The sequence below is a fragment of the Bubalus bubalis genome, chromosome 11, assembly GCF_019923935.1.
Source record: "Bubalus bubalis isolate 160015118507 breed Murrah chromosome 11, NDDB_SH_1, whole genome shotgun sequence".
Taxonomy (NCBI): Eukaryota; Metazoa; Chordata; class Mammalia; order Artiodactyla; family Bovidae; genus Bubalus; species Bubalus bubalis.
In genome coordinates, this window is record NC_059167.1 from 56,867,268 (window position 1) to 56,890,606 (window position 23,339).

At 46.9% G+C, this 23,339-nt stretch overlaps 2 protein-coding genes and 1 long non-coding RNA gene across 7 annotated transcripts in view; 2 read left to right on the plus strand and 1 right to left on the minus strand.

The window, feature by feature from the left end:
- The window catches only part of USP3 (ubiquitin specific peptidase 3), a 107,949-nt gene extending 96,868 nt beyond the window's left edge, over positions 1 to 11,081 (plus strand). For all 4 annotated transcript variants that reach the window (XM_006044923.3, XM_025295752.2, XM_044925104.1 and 1 more), the window contains 4 exons: positions 2,252 to 2,370; positions 3,568 to 3,681; positions 3,816 to 3,883; positions 7,529 to 11,081. In XM_006044923.3, the coding sequence (XP_006044985.1) occupies positions 2,252 to 2,370; positions 3,568 to 3,681; positions 3,816 to 3,883; positions 7,529 to 7,694 (467 nt within the window). In that variant the 3' untranslated portion in view covers positions 7,695 to 11,081. The remainder of the gene's footprint in view (positions 1 to 2,251; positions 2,371 to 3,567; positions 3,682 to 3,815; positions 3,884 to 7,528) is intronic.
- Positions 1 to 21,026, minus strand: part of LOC123328078 — a 34,896-nt gene extending 13,870 nt beyond the window's left edge. Inside the window, exon 1 of one of the 2 annotated variants that reach the window (XR_006542821.1) lies at positions 18,083 to 21,026. This is a non-coding gene — a long non-coding RNA (uncharacterized LOC123328078). The remainder of the gene's footprint in view (positions 1 to 18,082) is intronic. The other variant, XR_006542822.1, reaches the window with a different exon arrangement.
- Positions 13,453 to 18,021, plus strand: FBXL22 (F-box and leucine rich repeat protein 22). The gene is made up of 2 exons (XM_006044925.3): positions 13,453 to 13,973; positions 17,071 to 18,021. Exons 1-2 carry the CDS (start codon positions 13,468 to 13,470, stop codon positions 17,414 to 17,416), a joined length of 852 nt encoding a protein of 283 aa, XP_006044987.1. The 5' UTR covers positions 13,453 to 13,467; the 3' UTR covers positions 17,417 to 18,021.
- Positions 21,027 to 23,339: the final 2,313 nt, after the last annotated feature.

Genomic DNA, 23,339 nt, shown 5'->3' on the forward strand with positions numbered 1-23,339 from the left:
TGCTGGGTGTCTGTCCAAAGAAAACAAAAGCACTAATTTCAAAAGATAGATGCGCCTTCATGTTCATTGCAGCAGCATTGACAATAGCCAAGATACAGTGTCCAGTGATGGGTGAATGGGTAAAGACAATGTGATGACACACACACACTCTCTCATCCTCACTCACATGCACAATGGAATATAATTCAGTCATGAAAAAGAAATCTTGTCATTTGGGACAACATGGATGGATCTTGAGGGTACCATGCTACTCGAAGTAAGTCAGAGAAAAACAAATGCCATATGACCTCACTTCAGTTCAGTTCAGTTCAGTCGCTCAGTCGTGTCCGACTCTTTGCAACCCCATAAACTGCAGCACACCAGGCCTCCCTGTCCATCATCAACTCCCAGAGTTCATTCAAACTCACGTCCATCGAGTTGGTGACGCCATCCAGCCATCTCATTCTCTGTCGTCCCCTTCTCCTCCTGCCCCCAATCCCTGTCTTTTCCAATGAGTCACGACCTCACTTAACGGAATTTAAAAAACAAAAATAAGTTCATATATAAGGATAACAGATTGGTGGGTGCCAGGATCCAGGGGGTGGGGTCAGTAAAATAGGTAAAGGGAGTCAAAAAGTACAATTTTGCACTTGTAAGTCACGGGATGTAATGAATAGCATGCTAACTACAGTTAATACTTTATTGCATATTTGGAAGTCACTAAGTCTTACAAGCTGTCATCAGAAGAAACAAATTTGTAACTTATGGTGACTAATGGTAACTAGATTTATTGTGATCATTTCACAATATATATAAATACTGAAGCATTATATTATACACTTGAAACCGATGTTATGTTATGGTTTTTAAAAGTATGCTTAGAAAAAAAAAAAAAGTACATGGGCCTTCTGGACACATGTTGGTCTGTGTAGAATCTGGCCCACTCATAAACCCTGCTAGACTTTGCCCCACTAACTTCCCTGAAGGGGCTCTTCCTTATAGTCTCTCTAATGCCAAGGTTGACTATGACCTGAAGACTCTCGAGTACAATGTTGCCTTTCCTTTTATGCTGTTTGTGCTTGCGACCCAACCAACTTCTCAAACCAAGCCTCATACTGTTTTAAAGATGCATAAGGGCATTATATATGATCTAAAAAGACAAGCCAAGAAATGACTGAACAAAAGTCAGGATAGTGAGTACTTCTGGGGTGGGGTGGGGGAGCTGATTGGGAAGAGGCACCTAGGAAGCTCTGAACAGGGCTGGCCACCCCCTCCACAACTCTAGGGGATGCCATTCACATCAACTCTGGCTCCTCGAGTACTACATAGTCCATATCCTTACCAGAGTGGTGGATACAAAGGCAGTCATATTTTTCTCTAAAAAAAATAGTATATTAATTCTCACAGAACAATGCATTCATTTTATATGGACTTCTGAATATATTACTAATTGTGCCAGGATTCGGCAAACTTTTTCTATAAAGGGCCAGATGGTAATTATTTTAGGCTTTTCAGCAAATAGTCTGTGTCACAGCTGCTCGGGTCTGCTGCTGTAGTGTAAAAACAGCCAGAGAGTATATAAATGAGTAGGTGTGATTATATTCCAGGCTTTATTTACAGAATCAGGTGGCTGGATTTGGCCTGGGGCCAAAGTTTACTAAACCCCAGATGACACAGTTAAATGTTTGAAAGGAGAAAATACACCTATGGTCCATCTCACAGGATTTTGAGTAGAGTGTGAACCAAAGGATTCACTGGTGATATTGTAGGAAGGTCAATGATGAAGCCTTTTGTAATCTATTTTTGAATAAATTCTGACTGAAACATTTGATCTAAGTTTGACTTTTTTATGAACTTGGGGTTCTGTCCTTTGTTATATAAGACATTGAGAGAAAACTTCTGTTTGAACCTTGATTTCATTAGGGAACCACTTCTGTCAGAATTATTCAGATTAATTCTTTTACTAATAATAGTAAACCCAACTACAATAATATCATCTGTCATGAACTGATCATCACCAGATGTTAGACATGATGCCAGGCACATTATACGTGTTCCTTCTCTTCCTCACAGAAGTTCTTCAATGTGGACTTTTTTGAGGGTCTCTATTTTGCAAGAGAAAAGCTGACTCTTCTAAGGTCACGTAGCTAATAAAGCTGAGATCTGAACCCGAATTGTTCACTTTCAAAATTCATAGTCTTTTTTTCCCTACAGTACACTTGCTCTATAAAAAGCATCCTCGTTTAATGCTGCCAAAATCAATTTTGTTTAGATTGCCTTCGCAGCTTTACTGACTTGGAGGAACTTGATGAGACAGAGCTATACATGTGCCACAAGTGCAAGAAGAGACAAAAGTCCACCAAAAAGTTTTGGATTCAGAAACTACCCAAGGTCAGTGTTGCATTTCAAGTTATAATGCAGTTTTGAGGGGGAAAATGCTTACGATTGGTTGGAAGACAAATTATTTTTCTAACTTTATACTTATATAATCTGTTCTGCATTGGTCTCTAGGATTTTCAATAAAACTAAGCCCTTTACGAATTCATAAGTAAATATGCCCTGATCACTATTTACAGAGCGTGACAGGTAGGGTTTCCCCACCACACCACCAGCATGCAGTTCTGTGACACCATGGGTGTCCTACATACAATTCAACTCCATTCTGACACTGTTTACTCAGAGACAGCATCAGATTCCACAGGGTGAAGGAGCTCAGTCCCAGAAGACTGCCCTCCACATCAGACACCATCACAAGCCCAGGCTATTACTTTGGGCTTAGGTTTCTGCAGGGACAGACTACAAACTGAGGGTCCCTACGACTCCTTGCTTGGACTGCAGACATCAGTCACATGTCCCCATTGTCACTCCTGCTTGTGACCGGCTAGGTAGAAATCAGAGGTCCCCATGACCCTTCTACCTTCTTGGGTTCCATTAGTTTGCTACAGCAGTTCACAGAACCCAGGAAACCTGTCTGCTCACCAGATTATCAATTCATGACAAAGGATGTTAAAGGATACAAATCAACAACCAGATGAAGAGACAGAAAGGGCAAAGTCCTGAACAAAGGAGTTTCTGTCCTCATGGAATTTGGGGCCTTGCATGGTGGCACGTGGAAGAGCTCTGGTTCCCCAACCTGGAAGCACTCCAAACCTTGTCCTTTGGGCTTCATCACAGACACGACTGATTAAATCACTGGCCATTGCTGATCGTTCAGCCTCCAATCCCTCTCCCTTTTGTGGGTCAGGGAGGTAGGACTGAAAGTTTTAACTCAATTTCTTGATTGGTTCTCTTGGCAACAAGCCCCCATACCTCACTAACATAACAAAAGATCACTCTGTGTGCTCTCTTAGGAAATTTCAAGGCTTTTAGGATCTTGTGTCAGGAAAGGAGACAAAACTAAACACATTATTATAAATCACAGTATCATAAAAAGGTATTCATGGAAGAAACCAATATCAAAATCAAAAGAAAAACTGATAGGCTGCCTAAAATATTATCTAAGAGTTATTAGTACCATCAAGTAGTTAATTTTGATTGAAAGGTAAATTAAGTGCTTGTTTACAATTTTTGTCTTTATCTCTCATCCAGGTGCTATGCTTACATTTGAAAAGATTTCATTGGACAGCATATTTAAGAAACAAAGTTGATACATATGTAGAATTTCCCCTGCGAGGCCTAGACATGAAATGCTATTTACTAGAGGTAACGTAATTATATTTGTTAGTAAAATTAAGTCTTCACAGAGAAGGGTGGAGGTCATTGAGGTAGGGAGATGCTGATGTCATTGACCACTGCTCCTAACTCAGTCCTGGGATACCTTCTCCCCTGATCTGCAGCCCGAGAACAGTGGCCCAGAGAACTGCCTGTACGACCTCGCCGCTGTGGTGGTGCACCATGGCTCTGGGTGAGTATGCCAGCGGGCTCTCTTGGGGTTGGGAATAGGGCAGTAAAGACCTATAATTGTGTACCACTCTCAGTAACTCTCTCCCAGCTCCCTCTACAACAGATTCAGATTCATTCACTAAAATGGACAGGAATGGACAAATTTAATTCAGATGACTATTATATCTATTACTATGGGCAAGAATCCCTTAGAAGAAATGGAATAGCCCTCATAGTCAACAAGAGTCCAAGATGCAGTGCTTGGGTGCAGTCTCAAAAATGACAGAATGATCTAGGTTTGTTTCCAAGGCAAACCATTCAAATCACAGTAATCCAAGTCTATGTCCCAACCACTAATTCTGGAAAAGATGAAGTTGAACAGTTCTACAAAGACATATAAGATCTTCTAGAACTAACACCAAAAGACGATGTCCTTTTCATCATAGGGGACTGGAATGCAAAAGTAGAAAGTCAAGAGATACCAGGAGTAACAGGTTTGGCTTTGGAGTACAAAATGAACCAGAGCAAAGGCTAACAGTTTTGTCAAGAGAATGCACTGGTCATAGCAAACATCCTCTTCCAACAGCACAAGAGACGGCTCTACACACGGACATCACCAGATGGTCAGTCCTGAAATCAGATTGATTATATTCTTTGCAGCTGAAGATAGAGAAGCTCTGAACAGTCAGCAAAAACAAGACTGAGAGCTGACTGTGGCTCAGATCATGAGCTTCTTATTGCATAATTCAGACTTAAACTGACGGAGAAGGCAATGGCACCCCACTCCAGTACTCTTGCCTGGAAAATCCCATGGATGGAGGAGCCTGGTGGGCTGCAGTCCATGGGGTCGCGAAGAGTCGGACACGACTGAGCAACTTCACTTTGACTTTTCACTTTCATGCATTGGAGAAGGCAATGGCAACCCACTCCAGTGATCTTGCCTGGAGAATCCCAGGGACAGGGGAGCCTGGTGGACTGCCGTCTATGGGGTCACACAGAGTCGGACACGACTGAAGTGACTTAGCGGCAGCAGCAGCAGCAGCAGACTTAAACTGAAGTAAGTAGGGACAACTACTAGGCCATTCAGGTATGACCTAAATCACATCCCTTGCAGTGGAAGTGACAAATAGATTCAAGGGATTAGATCCGGATGACAGAGTGCCTGAAGAACTATCATTGTACAGGAGGCAGTGATCAAAACCATCCCCAAGAAAAAGAAATGCAACAGGGCAAAATGTCTGTCTGAGGAGGCCTTACAGACAGCCGAGCAAAGAATAGAGGCAAAGGAGAAAGAGAACGATATACCTGTCTGAATGCAGAGTTCCAAAGAATAGCAAGGAGAGAGAAAAAAGCCTTCTTAAGTGAACAATGCAAAGAAATAGAGGAGAACAATAGAATGGGAAAGACTAGAGATTTCTTCAAGAAAATTAGAGATACCAAGGGAACATTTCATGCAAAGATAGGCACAATAAGGGACAGAAACAGTATGGACCTAACAGAAGCAGAAGATATTAACAACAGGTGGCAAGAATACACAGAAAAACTGTACAAAAATGGTATTAATGACCCAGACAACCACAATGGTGTGATCACTCACCCAGAGCCAGGCATCCTAGAATGTGAAGTCAAGTGGGCCTTAGGAAGCATTACTAAGAACAAAGCTAGTGGAGATGATGGAATTCCAGCTGAGCTATTTCAAATCCTGAAAGATGATGCTCTGAAAGTGCTGCACTCAGTATGGCAGCAAATTTGGAAAACTCAGCAGCGGCCACAGGACTGGAAAAGGTCAGTTTTCATTACAGTCCCAAAAAAGGGCAATGCCAAAGAATGCTCAAACTACCGCACAATTGTGCTCATTTCACATGGTAGGATAATGCTCAAAATCCTTCAAGCTAAGCTTCAGCAATACGTGAATCAAGACTATCCAGTTGTATAAGCTGGATTTGGAAAAGGCAGAAGAACCAAAGATCAAATTGACAGCATCTGTTGGACCATAGAGAAAGCAAAAAGAGAATTCCAGAAAAATATCTACTACTGCTTCATTGACTATATTAAAGCCTTTGACTGTGTAGATCACAACAAACTGCAGAAAATTCTTAAAGAGATGGGAATACCAGACCACCTTACCTGCCTCCTGAGAAACCTGTATGCAGGTCAAGAAGCAACAGTTAGAACTGTACATGGAACAACTGACTGGTTCAAAATTGGGAGAGGAGTATGTCAGGGCTGGTATGTTGTCACCCTGTTTATTTAACTTGTATGCAGAGTACATCATGCAAAATGCTGGGCTGGATGAAGCCCAGTCTGGACTCAAGATTGCCTGGAGACCCTGATGCTGGGAAAGATTGAGGGCAAGAGGAGAAGGGGGCAACAGATATGAGATGGTTGGATGGCATCACTGCCTAATGGACATGAGTTTGAGCAAACTCCAGGAGATAGTGAAGGATAGGGAAGCCTGGCATGCTGCAGTTCATGGGGTTACAGAGAGTTGGACATGACTGAGTGACTGGTAAAACTTTCCTTCAGTCTTGGTGAGAAAGAGTATTCCTGAGATACGTTGAAAAGCATGAAGAGAAGGCACCCGAAAGCAAAATGGAGAAAGGTTCATTTGAGCCCAGCATTCACAACTAGTCTATTGTCCACAAAATCCTGAGTGGTCATTACTCCAAAAGACTGCTGATTTCCTTGGCCAATTGATACTTAAATGGAGGGAAACAGGTATTATTTAGAATAAACTTCATGTTCTCTACTTTAAAGGTACATTTCTTATTTTGTTATATAACATTCTTGATTACTTTTTCCCCTTGAAAGCCTGTATTAGGGGTATTTTCTTTCCTTTTTCTGGTCTGCTTGAGGATGTTAGTTTTACCTTCAGACTTGGCAAGCCACTATCCATGTTGAAAATCCTCTTCACTCTGAACTTTGTGACATTGCTCTATTGACTTCACCATTCATAGTTATAAATGATAAGTCCATTACACGTCTGATTCTCATTTGCTTGTTTTTTCTTTGGACTAAAGAAATTACTTGAGATGTATTTGTTTGGTAGTTGACAGGGATACTCTTAGTCTGGTGTCTTCAGCTCATGAAATGTTGTAAGGGTTTTTCTAGCAGTTTGTGAAGGTCTTTGTTCTGTCTACAGGCTGCCTCCTACCCAGGAGGACTGACTCTGGGGCTCCATGTGTGAGTGGGTGGGTCATGCTGAGAAAGAAAAGCCTTTGATGGTCAAAGTAGGAGAGAAAGTCCTGGAGGCAGATTTCTGTCCTGTGCTCAGGTTTCTTCTAAGACTGATGGGAAATCTGGTCCTAAGTTTTCCATGTTTCCATAGGCTTTGACCTCTGCTTGTTAGGCTCCTTTGATGCTTAGTTTCTCTGTTAATCCAGTGCGGTGTAAACACAGCTTTGTGTGTTGCAGAAAGCCTTCAGCTTCTGGTCAGTCCACGGCACTCTTCCCTGTTTTCCAGTGTCACTATATTCCTTGTCATTTCGATGGGTTCAAGAAGATAAACACGTGAGCTTAATCAACTGTCTTAAACTACATATCTCTAGAATTTATTCCATACAGTACTTATTAAAATTTATTGTCCTTCTAATATTTTATATGGTTGCACCGATTCTTGCATGACTTCTGTAGTCTTTTTCTTTGATCATTTGACCTTTCTTTACAGGGTCGGTTCTGGACATTACACAGCATACGCAACTCACGAAGGTCGCTGGTTCCATTTCAATGACAGTACTGTAACACTGACCGATGAAGACACCGTGCTGAAGGCCAAGGCCTACATCCTTTTTTATGTGGAACGCCAGGCCAAAGCTGGATCGGACAAACTTTAATACCTCCTCCAAATCATTATTTGTCAACTATACCGGACAGACATTTCCAATTTTCCATAAATACTTGATCTAAGATTTAATTTCATTATGCACTTTTCAGTTTCCTGTTTTGGGTTTAGTTTTATTTTGTCAATGGTAGTGACTTATTGAACATGGGCACCAACTAATTTTTTTTTTTTTTTTAGTTCTACCAGAAAACCTCAGCAGATATTTTGATTTGCTGCTTTAGTTGTAATAATTCAGTTTTTATATGTAGTTTCAAGAACTTAGTTCTATTTGACTTTTTTATATTAATGTTCAGTTCTCACTTTGAGGCACATTTACATCAATGCTTTGTTACTCTCATATGCTGAAAGCGAGAGATGTTCGTGATTGTGAAGAGCAATGTAACCACCTGCTGCCTTCTCACAGATCCAAGGGAGATCAGGGTGGCTCTAAACCAAGTTATCATCTGTGCTCGTAAATTTGTGGCTCACAAGAGTTCAGTGACTGCTCAGTAATCATTCTTTCTGCTTGTAAAAGAGAACAGGAAGGGCATCATTAAATAGACCAGGTGACTGCTGCTCTTGATCTCTCTCAAAGGTGCTGTTTATCAGCACTAACTAAATAAATCGGTTGATTCAGTTGTACCTACATTGCAAATTCAAGAATTACTTTTTTTGTTTGTTTGTTTGGGGGCACTTTCATAGATGAGATAGGGGTACTGAACAGTCCAAATAAGACCAAATACACTTAAAAGTGTTTCAAAAATTCTGTGGCTCAGCTCCATGTTATCTAAGTGTTATTTATCCAGTGTGAAGAAACTGGAGTGTCGTGTTTGCCTTTTTGAGTCAGCACCTAATTCCCCCATTGGTTGTAGCACTGGGATTAACTGCATGTCCACTCTGGTCTTACTTCTTATTTGGCCACCAGAGGTTGAGATGCTACCTTCCAAAGTTGATTCTGACCATCACCTAAACTTCGGGTAACACTGTGGAGTCCACAGGAGGAAACTAAAGTCTTTAAGTTTTAACAACTCTTTAAACCTCTCACTGGCCTATCCTCATAGCAGAGCAAATGAAAATATTTTCACTTTGAATAAGTAGAGTTTTTGTTGTTGAGCTTAGCAGTCTTTTGAAATTGTTTTCAAGAAAAGTAGGCACCAGCACTGCTTAGCTTTAATTCAGATTGAAATCTGGAACCAGAATCCCATCTAATGAAGCTTCCTGTGCTTTCCTCAAGTGTCTGAGTCAGCCTGCTGATCTTGGGGTGCTGGTGCACAGCGTGCAAATTAGTGAGAGGAGGAGGGGCTCCAGCTGGGCCTGTGCGATAGGACCACGCACACTGTCATGTTCGCTCCTTGTTCCAGTCGGTATTTTCCTCTTGTCCCAGTTCTCTACAAGTTGTTACGGGGGGCAGAATGTAGTTAGTTTATGTTAAGCCAGCCAATCAGACTTTCTCATATTTTTTTCTGTTAAAAAAAAATGGTCCAGATTTTAAGTGTATGGATGTAAAATAAAGTTGAGTGGCACTCCCCCTAGCTTGGATATTTGAAGCTGCGGAAGCAGAGCTGCTCCATTCCCACTTTAATATTAGCTGGAAAAATCCCACATTTTCTCAGAGCAGAACACACCTGCTAAACCGTTTAAAATAACTAGGAGCAAATTATGTCTGAACGTCTACTGTCCAATACAGTGGTCACTGGCCACGTATAGTTAAGTGTTGATTTTAATTAAAAATATATTGAAAACTCAGTTCTTCAGTCACACTGGTCATGGTTCAAGTTCTCAGCAGCCACTCGGCACAGGCCCACCTAGGGCTGGACGGTTCCACCTGTGGGCGGAGCTTTCAGATGGTGCTGGTCTACAGTTTCACTCCAGAGAAAAAAGCTTTGCCATCATGTAGAGATCTTACAACTTAGAGAGCCCAGAAGATAAAATTAAGAGGAAAACATGTATTTAAAACAGTTTACAATGGTAAATTACATATGTCGAGCCACAACTTTTTGAACTACAAAAATGACAATTTCACATAACTTGATCTACTGTATCAGTACATTAACATCACATGACATTGAACTAGAAATGTGCGTCTCCTCTGACCTCGCTCCTATGAATCCAGTCTCTCTTGCTTAGAAGATACACAGCGCTAACTTGTAACATTTGCACTTAGATCACTAGTCTCTGCATGGGCAGCAGTTATAATTCCAACAAGAAAGCCTCGGGCAGTGTTCATGGAGGAAAATGGCCTCTACCAAATGGAACTTACAACAGACTAGACTGCTTTGTTGGGGAAAGTGGTGCTTACACAGGCAACATGTTGGCTTAAGAGATGAACACACTTCCTCTATTGAATTTTGCAGTGTTTCTATCTCTTCATTTGATTAAAGCAGACATGCCTGAAGGATACCATGAAGATTCTTTGGAAAAGCGACTGGATCCATGTGAACTGTGCACTTGAACACCGGTGATGTAAATGTGCCTATTTTTATTTTGAAAATTTAACTGTGCAGCCTTATCACGCCTGTTTCGAAAGCTGACCTTCGTGCTCTTCAGGGCTGTTCCCTGGTGCCGTGCTGCCTCTGGCACGTGTGTGGCTTCCCACTCAGAGAGCAGTGCTCAGGCAGCGCCTCGCGCCGAGTCACAGGGCTCCTCGGAACAAAACTTCCTCAAAAGTCCTCCCACACAGGTGGGTGACAGAAACAGTTTGTGGCAACACAAATCTCTCTCCATGGTGGAGAAAACCTTTGCTTATCCACTGGATTCTACTCAGTGTCTAGTGATGACAAATGTGACAGAATTAGACCAGTAAAGTGTATGGGCCTGGTGAAGTGTTAAATGTGTATCTCACCTGTGGAACCTGCTCAGCAGCTTGGTTTCTAGGGTTGGGGACATATTTATTTCTCCAAGCCAAACCTCTCCATTGGTTCAGTATGTGTACATATGTCTGTTTAGATACACTTATCCCACTTCCACCTCTGCCGTCCCCTAAACTCTCACGTTCCCTTTGTAGCTGAAGTGGCCTCTTCACGTGGGCCCTGGAGAAGCTCCTGAGCAAAGTCTGTTTCTGCAGCCAGGAACAGATAAGGGGGACCAGAGCGTGGCCGCAGGAGGGTGCCCACAGCGCAGGAAGGAGTGGGAGTGGGTGGCATCATGCTGTAGTCCAAGGTCCGTGCATCACCTCGCTGGGTGAGGACCTTCCCCCTCAGGTCTGACTGCGATGGACTTCAGACTTCCCTCTGCAGGTGTTGGTTGTGTGAGAGGTAATCATTTCCGCTGAAACCTAATTTGTATGATGCTGAGCGGATTACTTGTGCGAGTGAGTGATTTAAGTTGTAATCACAGCCCTTTTCTGCTTCACCAACCTGAACTGTTTTATGGAAAGTATCATTAAAGATCTGGTCTCTTCCCTTTTGACTATTATTTCCGAACCTCTTTCAGTGGAGCTAAGTGATGATGTACTTGCTCAAGCTACGGGCCTTTGGAATGAGTGAACAGGTAGCAGGTTTTTACGAACCCCTCATCACCTGGGGCTGCTGGTACACTTGGGCCCAGACAGAATGACCTGGAGGGGCAGGGTTGGTGGCAGCAGGCCATCCAGTGCCACAGTCAGGTCCCAAGGGAGCTCACCCGCACTGCGTGACTTCGTCCTGTCCTTCCTTGTGACTGATTTTATAAGAATGAGGTCCGCTTGCCTCTGTCAGAGCCAGACTACCTTGAGGAACCAGGTTTGGGGCTCTGAGCAAAGGATCAAACAGGGAAACAAGTGCCACTGTTAAAGACTAAATACCTGCTTTACAGTAAGCTCCTGTAAGAACCACCCTGTGTCCACACCCATCGTTTTTCTGTTACTCATTTGCCTGTTTCTATCAGTCTTCTAAAACTGAAGACAGACGCCTGCAGCCCAGATGGTTTTGCCTCCAGTTCCCCAATCGCACGTTTCCTTTTGGCAGCCATGCTGGTTAGAGGCTGTGGAGGAGCCGAGCTCCATGGGGTGGAAAGGGAGGCGCTTGGAGGAGCAGTGCCGAACACCCGGCGGTGAGCCACAGCCCTCCCTGTGGACTCACCCTATGTTCTGGGTGCCTCCTACCCCCCCACGTGAGGAGCAGCGATGTGGCCCGGCTCTGCCCATATTTGCTGCTCAAGCAGAGCTGTTGAAGTGCAGTTTGGGAGACACAAGGAACCAAAATGACTCTCCCCTGTGGCTGGCATGCTTACACTACTCTGCCTTTAAGAAGGTGAAAGAACTATTTCAGGGGTCAGCCCTCTCAAGAGTACTGGTTTGGAAAGGATTCAGGAGGGAAATCTAAAGGCTTTCCAGCAAACACACCTGTGGTGCAGCAGGACCTTTTATGTAAGTTTAACCAGAGCCCAAAGAGGGACTCTGGCTGTCAGCTGTCATTTGAACAATTAAAATGATTAGTGTGAAATACGAGCAGTTCCTAGGAACCCTTTCCTTGAGAAATACATCTTGCTTTTGGCTGTTTCTTGATGTGTGTTGTTTTTAAGAAAAGTCACGCGTTCCACTTGACCTTGGCAGTGGTGGGGTAACCTGGGCACAGGGGACCACTGAGACTGGCTCCTCAAAGCAAGGGAGCAGGCCACAATGGCTACTTTCACCCCTAGGCTGCATTCTGCTTTTACAGGCAAAGCTGCACCAGGTCTGACCCAGCCTCAGTTCCGGAAGAGGGTCCTGGCACGTGTGCTTCATCAACCCAAGTGGAAACAGTGTTCCCATTCCTTCCAATTCTAATTATGTGGGAAAAGGAACTAATAGTAACCACTGAGGTGGCCTCCTCTAGCAGAGGAAAAATGGTTCTCATCTCACTACTGCAGCCCCCAAACCAAGCAAGACAGAAGACACAGACATAGGAGTTCACAGGAGGGGAAATACAGTAGGGTCTGGTGAAGGACTGGGAGCGAAGTGGTACTAGAAAATGGATCCACAGATTAAGAAATCTCAGTTTTGTGTTAGGAAGGGAGAACTCATGAATAAAACCTCCAGGCAACTTACCTAGCAGCTTAACTACCGGGAACTAAACTACACACATTCACAAGGAGGATGTGTGGCTGGCTTACAGGGCAAGAGTAAAATACTTCAACTTATAATTGCTTCAAGCAGTTTTGTATAAAGAGTTACTTCATCCATCCTGGCACTTGGGGAAATATAGATTAGATACAGCAGGACACGTAACTGGAAAAATGTAAAGCCAAGTAAACAAGTTTAAAATGTGACATACACACACACACACACATACAGAAGAACCTTGGGGAGCGAGAAGCTACTCAACACAAATCTTTTATGGAAAAGCTCAGGGTAAAAACAGCCAACTGGGAAATCCCTCTGCTTGGAGGGGAGCAGCAGGATTTGAAGGTAGTTCAGCCTAGGCTGGAAACCATCACTATGGAACAAAATAACAGAAAAGGGGCATCGACCATGGCTTCTTCTGCTTATACCTCCGAGCATAAAACCATCACCTTTAGTTCTTTATAGACAGCAGGCTTCTTCATATTGAAAGTAGAGCCGAAGACTCATATTGATGTCCCAGGAAATAAAACCAGATATGCTATTTACAATTAGAGTCCCTCCCAGTGAGTAGAGACTGCAAGCCCAGACAAAGGTAGTCCAGCCAACACCTCTAATGAAAATGCCAAAAGAGCTCTCTGCCTAACACCATTGTCAGCTAGAAGGAAAGAAATCCCCTTTAAGGAGGCTATTGAACTTCAATATACTGCTTTTCTGCCAGGGTTTTCAATTCCTCTAAACATAAGCCGAGCCACAGACTGCCGCACGTATGTCTGGGTCTGGGCTTCCCTCCTCCTTAGAGCGCCAGCACCAGTTGTTGGCCAAAAATAAACACCATTCTTCAACCATATATGTCCACCAGCCCAGAGCTGGGGAGGAGCAGCTGGAGGTAGGTCAGGTCCCTGGGCTCCAGCCACACTCGGTGTGGCCACTGCGTACTATGCACATCACCCAGCTCAATCGGGAGTGCCTGCTGCACCTCTTCTCCTTCCTGGACAAGGACAGCAGGAAGAACCTTGCCAGGACCTGCCCCCAGCTCCAGGATGTGTTTGAGGACCCTGCACTCTGGCCCCTGCTGCACTTTCGTTCCCTCACAGAACTCAAGAAGGACAACTTCCTCCTGAGCCCAGCGCTCAGGAGCCTCTCCATCTGCTGGCACTCCAGCCGCGTGCAGGTGTGCAGCATCGAGGACTGGCTCAAGAGCGCCCTCCAGAGGAACATCTGCAGCCGGCACGAGAGCCTAGTCAATGATTTCCTCCTCCAGGTGTGCGACAGGTAGGCCGCCTCCTGAGCAGCGCTGGCATCCAGAGCTCTGGGAGGCTCCTGGGGGGTCTGGGAAGAGTAAATTACAAGACCAAGACGGCTCTGCTTCGGGGAGCCTCAGCCTAGGCCCAAGGCAGACCCTCCAGGCCCACCCACTGCGCAGTCTCCACAGGATGGACAGAATTATGGGGGGAAAGGGCGCCAATCCTCCTCTTAGCCTCACAGGTCCTGGAGCTGCTTCAGCAGAGAGGAAGAACTAGGCTTCAGCCTCTCCCTGTGCTTCTGACAGCTGCCCTCCCTGGCAGCCATTAAGGGCTGGGTGGGTCCAGCTGGGCCTTCCTTTTCAGTGTCAGGCCCCAGGAAAAGGTTTCAAGATTCAGCAATCAGCTCACCCCCTTGACTCTGCTCCTGGCAAGCATACCCCAAGACCTGTGAAGTGCAGCTGAAGGAGGGTTAGGCTGCTCGGCTCTGGGTTAGATGAACCAATCCAGGCTCCAGCAGGGGTGCAGACAATGGTTTCCTTATGAGAAACTTACTAATCTTCACAGTACCTGAAGTTACTGCCCGAGGATCAGTAAACTGAAGGGAAGAGTGCTTTAGCCCAAGTTCTCAAATGAGCAAACCAAAAAGTCTGACAGGTTGTGTGATTTGTGCCACAGTATAGGATTACCTGATTTTAGCAAATAAAGATTCAAGAGGCCCAGATAAATTTGAACTTCAGATAGACGGAATAATTTTTGGCATAAGTATGTCCTAAATACATCCTATATTTGACCTTTTGACCCCACAGTGGCAAGACCCCCTTCAGTGTCACGGCCTCCTGCCCAGAGCCCGCCATGAAAGAATACCTTCCTCAGCCAGGCTCTCCCTGAGCCTTTACCAGTCCTGACCTGCCTTTGAGGAAACGATCCCCTCGTTCACTAACAAACTAGGTTCAGTCTGCTTGTTGCCACCCAGGTTTAACAGCTGCTATATTCTGGCAGCCTAACAAGGAACAGAAGCAAATAGTGTAGTGGCCCCTCCTTTTTTTTTTTTAAGGCCATAGAAGAAAACAGAAGATGGATTTGGGGTTGGTCCCTAATGAGACCATGCCATTTTGATGGGTTTAACAAGACCCAGTAAATAGACAGGGAAGTGATACATACACGGCAAAAAGCCTGCCCTAAATTTCTTCCATTAACTAGCCAGGCGTGGACTGTACTTGTCCGGGTACAGCAAGGGTCATGAGTGTCATAAAAAAGCAAAGGGCTTGGGGCTGAGTCCCCCGGTACTGCTACTGTCTGACCATGTGACCCCCAGCCCAAATATTTAAATTAATTCAACTTCATTTCTTCCCCTGTGAAATGGGATAAACTGCATTATCTCACAGGATAATTTGGGATTAAATGACACAGTAGCACTGGTACATAGTAGGTATTGATACCTGTGCACCAAACCTAGATCTGGCAATCACCTGGGGACAGCTAAGGATGGCTGGGTAGGGAGTCCATGGTTTCTTTTGATGGTTTCTTCCTGCCTCCGGATTATTCTAAAGGTTCTCAAGAGAAAGAAATCATGTTAACAGCCTTGGGGCTTGAACGCCTACCTACTCCTCACCACCACCATGAAGGTAACAGTTTCTCTCCCACTTGACAGATGAAGAGGTGGTGCAGCAAGGTTCAAGTATTTGTCCTGAGTCAGACAGCAAATAAGTCACAGGCAAATCACGTGAGCTCCCTGAGCCAGTTTCCTCATTCAAGAGACTGGGGGTGGAAGGCAGATATGAAGACTAAGGAAGATGTGCAAACTTGGAAAGATGGGGTGTTCTTAGTGTGTGGTTGCAGCCATGTCCAGTCTACTTTAGTTCCTTATTTCCTTCCTAAAGCAAAGGGAGCTGAGCTGGCTCGGTCAGGTGCAGCCCAGGGGCATTGAGGGAGGCTGATGGGGAAAGGGAAATCCTCTGTGGCCTGGCTCCAGCTTCCTCTGGCAATAGGAAGCCAAGGCCTGCACCCATGAGACAGGTTCTTGACTGGAAGCAGTCTGGTCCTGCCTGCTCCCAGGAAACATGGCTTAGAAGCGCCTACAGAAGGCCTTGCACAGGCTCCAGACACTTCTAATCTCATTTAGTCCTCAGGACAACCCCACTGTGGGCATCATTCTCTCCCACCCAACCTCAAACATACATACCAGGTAATCAGTGACAATTAAGGTCACGGCACAAAGAAGCCACGTCCAACTTTGCTCAAGATCTTTTTCCCAAGCAGTTGCTGGTAAGGTTGGTGCAGACACCCCCCTACCCCCATGCTTTCTGGACAAGCTACCTGTGTCCCTGACTGTACCCACAACAGGCCTGGGTCTAGCTACCTGTGGATCTTGACTTCTGGCAGGCTGGCATCCCAGTGGAGTTGCAGTAACTGCCTCAGTCAATTGAGCTGAAACCAGGGCTCTAGAACTCAGAACCAATACTCAAAGGGGGCCCCGATGGCCAAGAGTTGTAATGGGCCTGACTCTAAGACACTTCACAGGAAACCCTCTCTGCACTGTCCTGCCAAGATCACCAGGGCCTCAGCTTGAAGCTAGACTTGAGCTGTCACCATGCACCACTTTCCTCACCCTCCTAGAAACCAGCATCACCTATGTCCACAGCAGGACGGGGGTTTGTGCTCCTGGGGCTAAAAGCCCACTCATAGCCAAGTATGGTGAGGTGGAGTAGCAGAAGAGCAAGGGAAGTGGGTCCCAGTTCAGATCTCGTTGTGTCACCGTGGGCAACTTCCCAAAGGGAAACTCACTAGATCCGATCAAAGTGAAGGTCGCTCAACCGGATCCAACTCTTTGAAACCCCATGGACTATACAGTCCGTGGAATTCTCCAGGCCAGAATACTGGAGGTAGTCTTTCGCTTCTCCAGGGCATCTTCCCAACCCAGGGATCGAACCCAGATCCCCCGCATTGCAGGCGGATTCTTTACCAGCTAAGCCACAAGAGCTAGGCCCGGTACTCTATAAGATGCGGTCTCCCAGAGTTGGCACTGGGACCAGCCAGCCAGGGAGCTAGGGGGCGTGACCGGGGGCGGCCGCACGCTCGCAGGCTAACCGCATCCTCCTCGGCCCGGGCCCGCGTTCTCTCCGCAGGTGCCCCAACCTGGCAAGCGTCACGCTGTCTGGCTGCGGCCACGTCACCGACGACTGCCTGGCGCGTCTGCTGCGCTGCTGCCCGCGCCTGCGCGCGCTGCACCTGGAGAACTGCGCGCGCGTCACCAACCGCACGCTGACGGCCGTGGCGGCGCACGGGCGCGCGCTGCAGACGCTGCACGTGGACTTCTGCCGCAACGTGAGCGCGGCCGGCCTGGGGCGACTGCGCGCCGCGTGCCCGCGCCTGACGCTGCGCGCCGAGCATAGCGCGGCCATGATCCCGGACCAGCTGCCGCGCGGCCCGCACGCGCCCGGCACCGCCCTCCCCAAGTTGCTTTTGCGCTAGGCCCGCCGGGCCGCGGGCAGGACACCGGCCCCGGGTCACCGAAGGAGCTACATGTGTTGAACGCCAGCTCCTAGACAGCCGCCACATCCTCAGCCAAGACGGATACGAGCGCCTACCCCATATTACGATTTTATACATTGGCTGAGTGCGAGATTTGATGGCCGGATGCTTGGAAAACGCTCGATTGTTTCTCGCTAAACACCAGCACACTTTTATGTTTACCCTGCGCCCCAGGTTCTCCACTTGGGTTCTATCCCATGCTTCGCGGCTGAGGCTGCAGCTGCGGGGAGGGGAAGGGAACGGGGGTGTCCTAAATCACCCCCCGTGGGGAAGTGTGGCCACCCGGGGCTCCCCAGGGGTGTGTGAGGGACAGCCCTCTCCCCAACCCCTCCTTGCTGCGCCAGAGGAAGGAGGGTCGTAGAACCCTGGGCCTGAGAGCCGAGCCTTTGCTCCTTGCCCACCCCCAACTCTGAGCGATTCTAGAAAATTCTTGTTGATGTGATTCTTATATAAACTGCAGCTATGCTTGTTTTCTACCGTTCTCCCATCCATCAAAAACGAAGAAAATCATTGGACAATCCCAAAGTAAAGACTTAAAAGCAGCAGCCCTGGTTAAATCTTTGGTTAACGAAACCATTAAAAGCCAATGCAAAGTTAAATTTTTACCTGCTAGATTTGAACGTTGGGCACACGCCTTGAGTTCAATTTCATAGCTTTAGTCACTAATGTCCCACCTTTAGGCACCAAAGTAGAGGCTTTCAGTCATCAGTCATCCTGCAGCCTCCTGGTTCCAGGTACAGCGGGAAAATTTGGGGGAAGAGGGGAAGGCAGGGAGAATGGTGAAGTAGTGGGCGATATTCACCCTGGCTACTCCCACCACCAGCTGAGATCAAGGCCCTTGACCCACCTGAGACCAGGTGTTTCTTCTTTGTGAAAGGAGCTCTTGATGCCTACTCACTGGTGTTGGGCTGCACCTGTAGGCCTACAAGGCCTGCACTTGCCCAGCTTTAATTCTGAGAAAAAGCCCAGAGTCAGCAACAGAGACATCAATGGTTTAATGGGTGGAGGAAACTTACATGTCTGAAGCAAGGTCCTGGAGTGACACCCCACTGTATGCAGCAGGCAGGACATTGTGGCAGTCTTTGCTTGGGAGAGGGGAGGGGACATGACCAGTTATAGGGGAATTCATGGCAGGTGGGCTCATTAGTTACCAAGGAAACCAATGGGGGGCATGCCACTCAGGGACCCTTTGATATGAACAATCATCAGCTGGGGCCTGGGGCAAGTATCTAGGAAGATCAGTCCTATATGTGTACGGTTTAGGTGAAACAGGTACCTGTCAGGTAGGGGACTTACAGAGAACAAGAGAACAGCTATCTTGAGGGGCCTGACCAAACATATGGGTTCCTTATTCATTGCCCAGACACTGGGGAAACAGCCAAGGAAAAAAAAGACATTCTGTTCTCATGGATCTTATGTTCTAGTGGGGGAAAAGACAGTGTACAAGCCAGTGTATAAGAAGATAAGTACTGGGGAAGAGGGGAAAGTACAGGGTAAAAGATATTTGGGGACTACTGACCAGGGCCAGAAAGGAAAAGCAACTTAAAAGAGGTTGACAAATGTAAGCCCCCTTGAGAAGGAGGCATCTGAGAAATGAAGTGGAGGGGTGCAGCATCTGGAGGAACATACTCCAGACAGAGGGACAGCTGCCAGCACAAAGGCCCCAGACTGGGAGCATGGCTGGTATGTTGTGGCTGAACAGAGTGAGTGAGGTGAGGAGACAAGGTGAGCAGAAGAGATGATCAGAAAAATAAGGGATAAAGGAGGCCTCAGTGGTTATTATGAGGATGAAAACAAGAGCTGGAGATCCCCACACTCAGGCTACCCCCAGCAGGCGCCAGGGCCCCAAGATGATGATGGTGAAGGCCCAGAGGTGCTGAAACTTCTAGGCAGAGTCTGTGAGCAGGCAGACAGCATCCCACCTTGCCTAAACCCCTCCAGGGACTGAAGACCTCAGTTGCTGCCCCTGGGCCCCTGGTTGGACCAGCACTTAGCCCAGAAATAAAATCCCATTTCATCCCCCTGTAGGAAAAGCCAGCCTTGCAAAGCCACCAGCTTCAGTGGAATGGGAGGGCCCACTATTAGCCTATGATACGCAGGCTTCCTCTGGGTGATTTTCTAGTTTACCTACCATTGCTCTGAACAGTGGAGAGAGGCTTTTTAAAGGAAATTAACTTTTCAGCCACTACTGAAAACAATGTTGAAAGCAAGCTCAGGCTTCCAGGGAGTTAAATGTTTGTTTAAAATGAAGCCACTTAAACCCCATGGATTTGCTTTCATCATCTCTGATAAGCCCCAGTTCCCAGAGGTCCCATTTGCCCTGGGTTGGTGGTTTAGTCTGGGGAACAACAGGATCCTGGTTTCTAGCACTCCTCTGACCAAGCACAGGTCTGCCCTCTCCACACCTCAGCATTCTTACCTGTGTATTGGGATAGCAAGAAAATCTTGCTTTGCCGAGTTCTTTTAAGAATCATGGGACTGTGTTTGTAAAGCAAACAAAGGTTATTATAAGTTCAGTTGGAATGTCAGTAACGTGCATTCCCTTGAGGCTCCTTTTCCCACAGAAGCTCTTTTATAATGAGGGTTCAGTTCCCTTTGATGCCTAGTGAACCCCCATGTACCAAGACTCGTGATCACAGCACTGAAGCTGTGCTGACAGCTGTGTCCAGCATTCTTTCTAGGGCTCGTTAGGCCCCGCCCCCTGCAGGGGAGCTTTGGGTCCCTAAGCCCAGGCCCATCTGAGATGCTTCCAGAAGGCAGGCACTGACTCTCCAGCCTGCCTTCTAACAGTCACTGTTCACAGCAAAGGCAGTGGGCAGAACACAGTGCCCTGCTTAAGTCTTTTCTCACACTTGCAGACACCAGGGGGCACTGTGTACTTAATTAACCCACCAACTCATTCATTGCACAATCATTTACTGGGTACTGGCCCTGGGCCGGGCTAGGCCTTACTTCAGGGGAGTCAGTCTAGTCAGAAGATGTGCCGCTGGGGTTGGGCAGGCGTTTTGAGTTCTCTCTCAGCTCTGCCATCTGTAACTTCTGACAAGTTATGACTTCTCTGAACCTCCATTTCTCTATTTGTACAATAGGATAGGTACACTTTCGGTGACACTGAGACAAGATTATGTCTAACTGTGTAGTGCCTGGAAGGGGGAGGGTAGGGAGAGGCAGCCTCACATCCATGGTGGGTTATACCTGGCAGAACCCACAAGGCCCAGGCACTGGGAAGCAGCAACACATGTTGAAAGACATGACCTTTAAGCCAGACCTGGGACTGACTCCAGTTCCCGTAAGGTTGGTATCAGCAGGCACAGCTCAGAAAAGACAGGAAGCCCAATGCATCTCCAGAGAGAGACGAGCTGGGGGAGATGGGAGCCTGACCCAGAACCACCTGGAAATGGGCCTGGGGGTTATCTATGCCCTCAGAGCCTCCATTAGAACAGATCACAGACTTTGCCTAGGTCCTGAATGCTAACTCTTTTCACTCTGTTTTGGCCAAGGCAGCCAAAGTGAAAGCTAAGGGGAGGGTGCAGGACCTCAGCACCAGGGCAGAACAGTGCCCCCTAATGGGGGGGCTGACCCCAGTCACCACATTGTACTGGCCGACCCTCAGTGCAAACATAGACTGGGGCCACATGCTCTGATCAGGGGCTCCTGACTGCTCCCTAGGAAGCAGAACCTGCTGCGGGGATTTCGGCACAGGCTAAGCATTTGCAGGGGACTGACTGTGCTCCCTCAACTCCACTAGCAGTGTGCTGAGACGAAGCCAGGACTCCCAGCTCTCATCTATTAAGTACCTGTGATCCGGCACTCTCCTTCTCCTGACCGTGAATTCCTGGTCTGTAAAGGGAGAGACCATGTGATGCCTTAGTTCTAGCATTCCTTCAACTCTGGGATTCAATGCCCAAGACTTGGTTTTTGCTAAACCCGAGCTCAGCAGATATAGGTTTCATCTGGCTGACAGTGCTGGGCAAAGGCCACAAAGCTGGGAGGCCCACAAAAAACATGCATCTTGAAAGGGCCTCTGAGGAAATCTTAAAGGTTGGGGGTAAAAGTCTCTCGAGACCATCTAAGGGTGACAAAAACTGCAAGGATTTGTTAACTGACTAAATCCAGCAAGGAAAGAAAAAGACCTAAACCTCTATGGGGGTTAAAAGTGAACTATGGGGGGGGGGGGGGAATAGTTGCACTAGGCTAATTTCAGGTCCTCAGATCAGGGACTCCTGCCTTCTCCTCTCTCCTACAGCTTCCAAAAGTAGAATGAAGCAAAATGATAGGTTTCCAGCAAAGAAATGGTATCTGTTATAAAACCAAGGTGTCTCTCTAAGTTTCCTAACACAGTTAGGGCTCCTGAGAAGCCATCCGTTAGGCCTGACAGGTGGGAGCTGGAACCATGAGCATCAGCCTGCTGTGGGTGCCCTTTCCCCCATGAGTCCAGAGCAAACTGTGGCAGCACAGCCCAGAGCCTCATGAAGCTCAAGGCCTCATTTTGATTTAAAATAGTCTCTGAGACTAGAGACATAGCCTTCAGCTTGCACACTCTCGGCCCAGCTCAGCAAGAGGGAAGAACCACTGGTTACCAGGAACCAGCCCAGAGGGCCTGGAGAGAACCCTGTGGTGCAGTCCAGGACCTCCACAGCACAGAGGCCTCTCTTCTCTGCAGTTCCTTGTTGACCTAGAGGCCCTGACGGTGCATTCCCGCTCACTGAGTGGGTGCTGCAAGCTTCTTCTGACTGAGCTCTCAGGTCAAGTATTAAAGGCCCAGACCCTGGAAGTTATGGTCTCCTTCTGAGACACAATTCCAACTGAAGTCTCTTTTCCATAAAACTAAAATGTCATCATTCTAATTATTATTAGGCATACTCACTGGGAAATATCCATGTACCACATTATCTTGGCAAGCAAAACCACATTTTCCTTCCAATTTCTTTTTGCAAACACATGCATTTTACCTACCTTGTGGAAAGCAAGTACTTGTAAAGCTCACTGTCTGGCACCTCATTTGAGCAGGCTGTCAACCTTGACCTTGTCCATGAAGTACACTGGAAGTATAGTGGGGCATGAACTTCTAATGGATGAAAGAGACAAGCCACCTGAAGGCTGTGCCTGCTCCCTGTTCCCACTCCCAGAGCCTTCACAGCTGCTCTCCAGATGGCCCGTTCTCCCAGAACCACATGCTCATTCTGACATGCCTGAGCAAATGAGCATATAGCCCAGGGCCTTCAAGGGCTGCGTTTAAGCACCAAGGGTGTAATCTTTTCCCCAGTCCCCCATACAACTCCCTACCAACATTCAAGGACATAAAAGCCACTCCTTAGTTCTCATGTTAATTCACACATTCACATGGTCACTCATTCACGTAAGTGCCCACCTGGCCACCTTCCAGAGTAGATGACATGTACTGTAAACTGCCCTGCTCATTAATTCCATCACTGTTTCCACTGGTTCCTCAAAGGGCAGTATGTGGGGGTGGGAGTGGGGGTGGGGTGGGGGGTGTGTCAGAACTGAGTAGAGCTGTATCCTATACCAGGTATCCTGGGCTGTTTAAGAAAGGCTCCTATGAGTGTGTCACACTTTAAGCCAACTCTGGAGGCGGCGGAAGGGTGGTGCAAAGTACAGGCCAAGTGGCTGACACAAGGGCCTGTGATGAGGGAACCCAGTGAGAGGCTGAGGATGACAGAACCAATGGATGGAAGCTTTCACCTCGGGCTGCTATACCCATGTGGGCCTGTGCCCTGTCATTTCCAAGCAAAGTCCGGTGTGAAGGACTGCTTCTGACGGATCAAAAAGCTGTCAGAATGAAACCTGAAAGCTTACTCTCCCTTCATCAAAGCTCCAATAACAAAAGCAGCCCATGCACTGA

Coding starts and splice junctions, on each gene's coding strand:
- FBXL22 (XM_006044925.3), top strand. CDS start 13,468: ATGTCTGGGTCTGGGCTTCCCTCCTCCTTAGAGCGCCAGCACCAGTTG. Junction 13,974..17,070: donor CTCCTCCAGGTGTGCGACAG/GTAGGCCGCCTC, acceptor TTCTCTCCGCAG/GTGCCCCAACCTGGCAAGCG.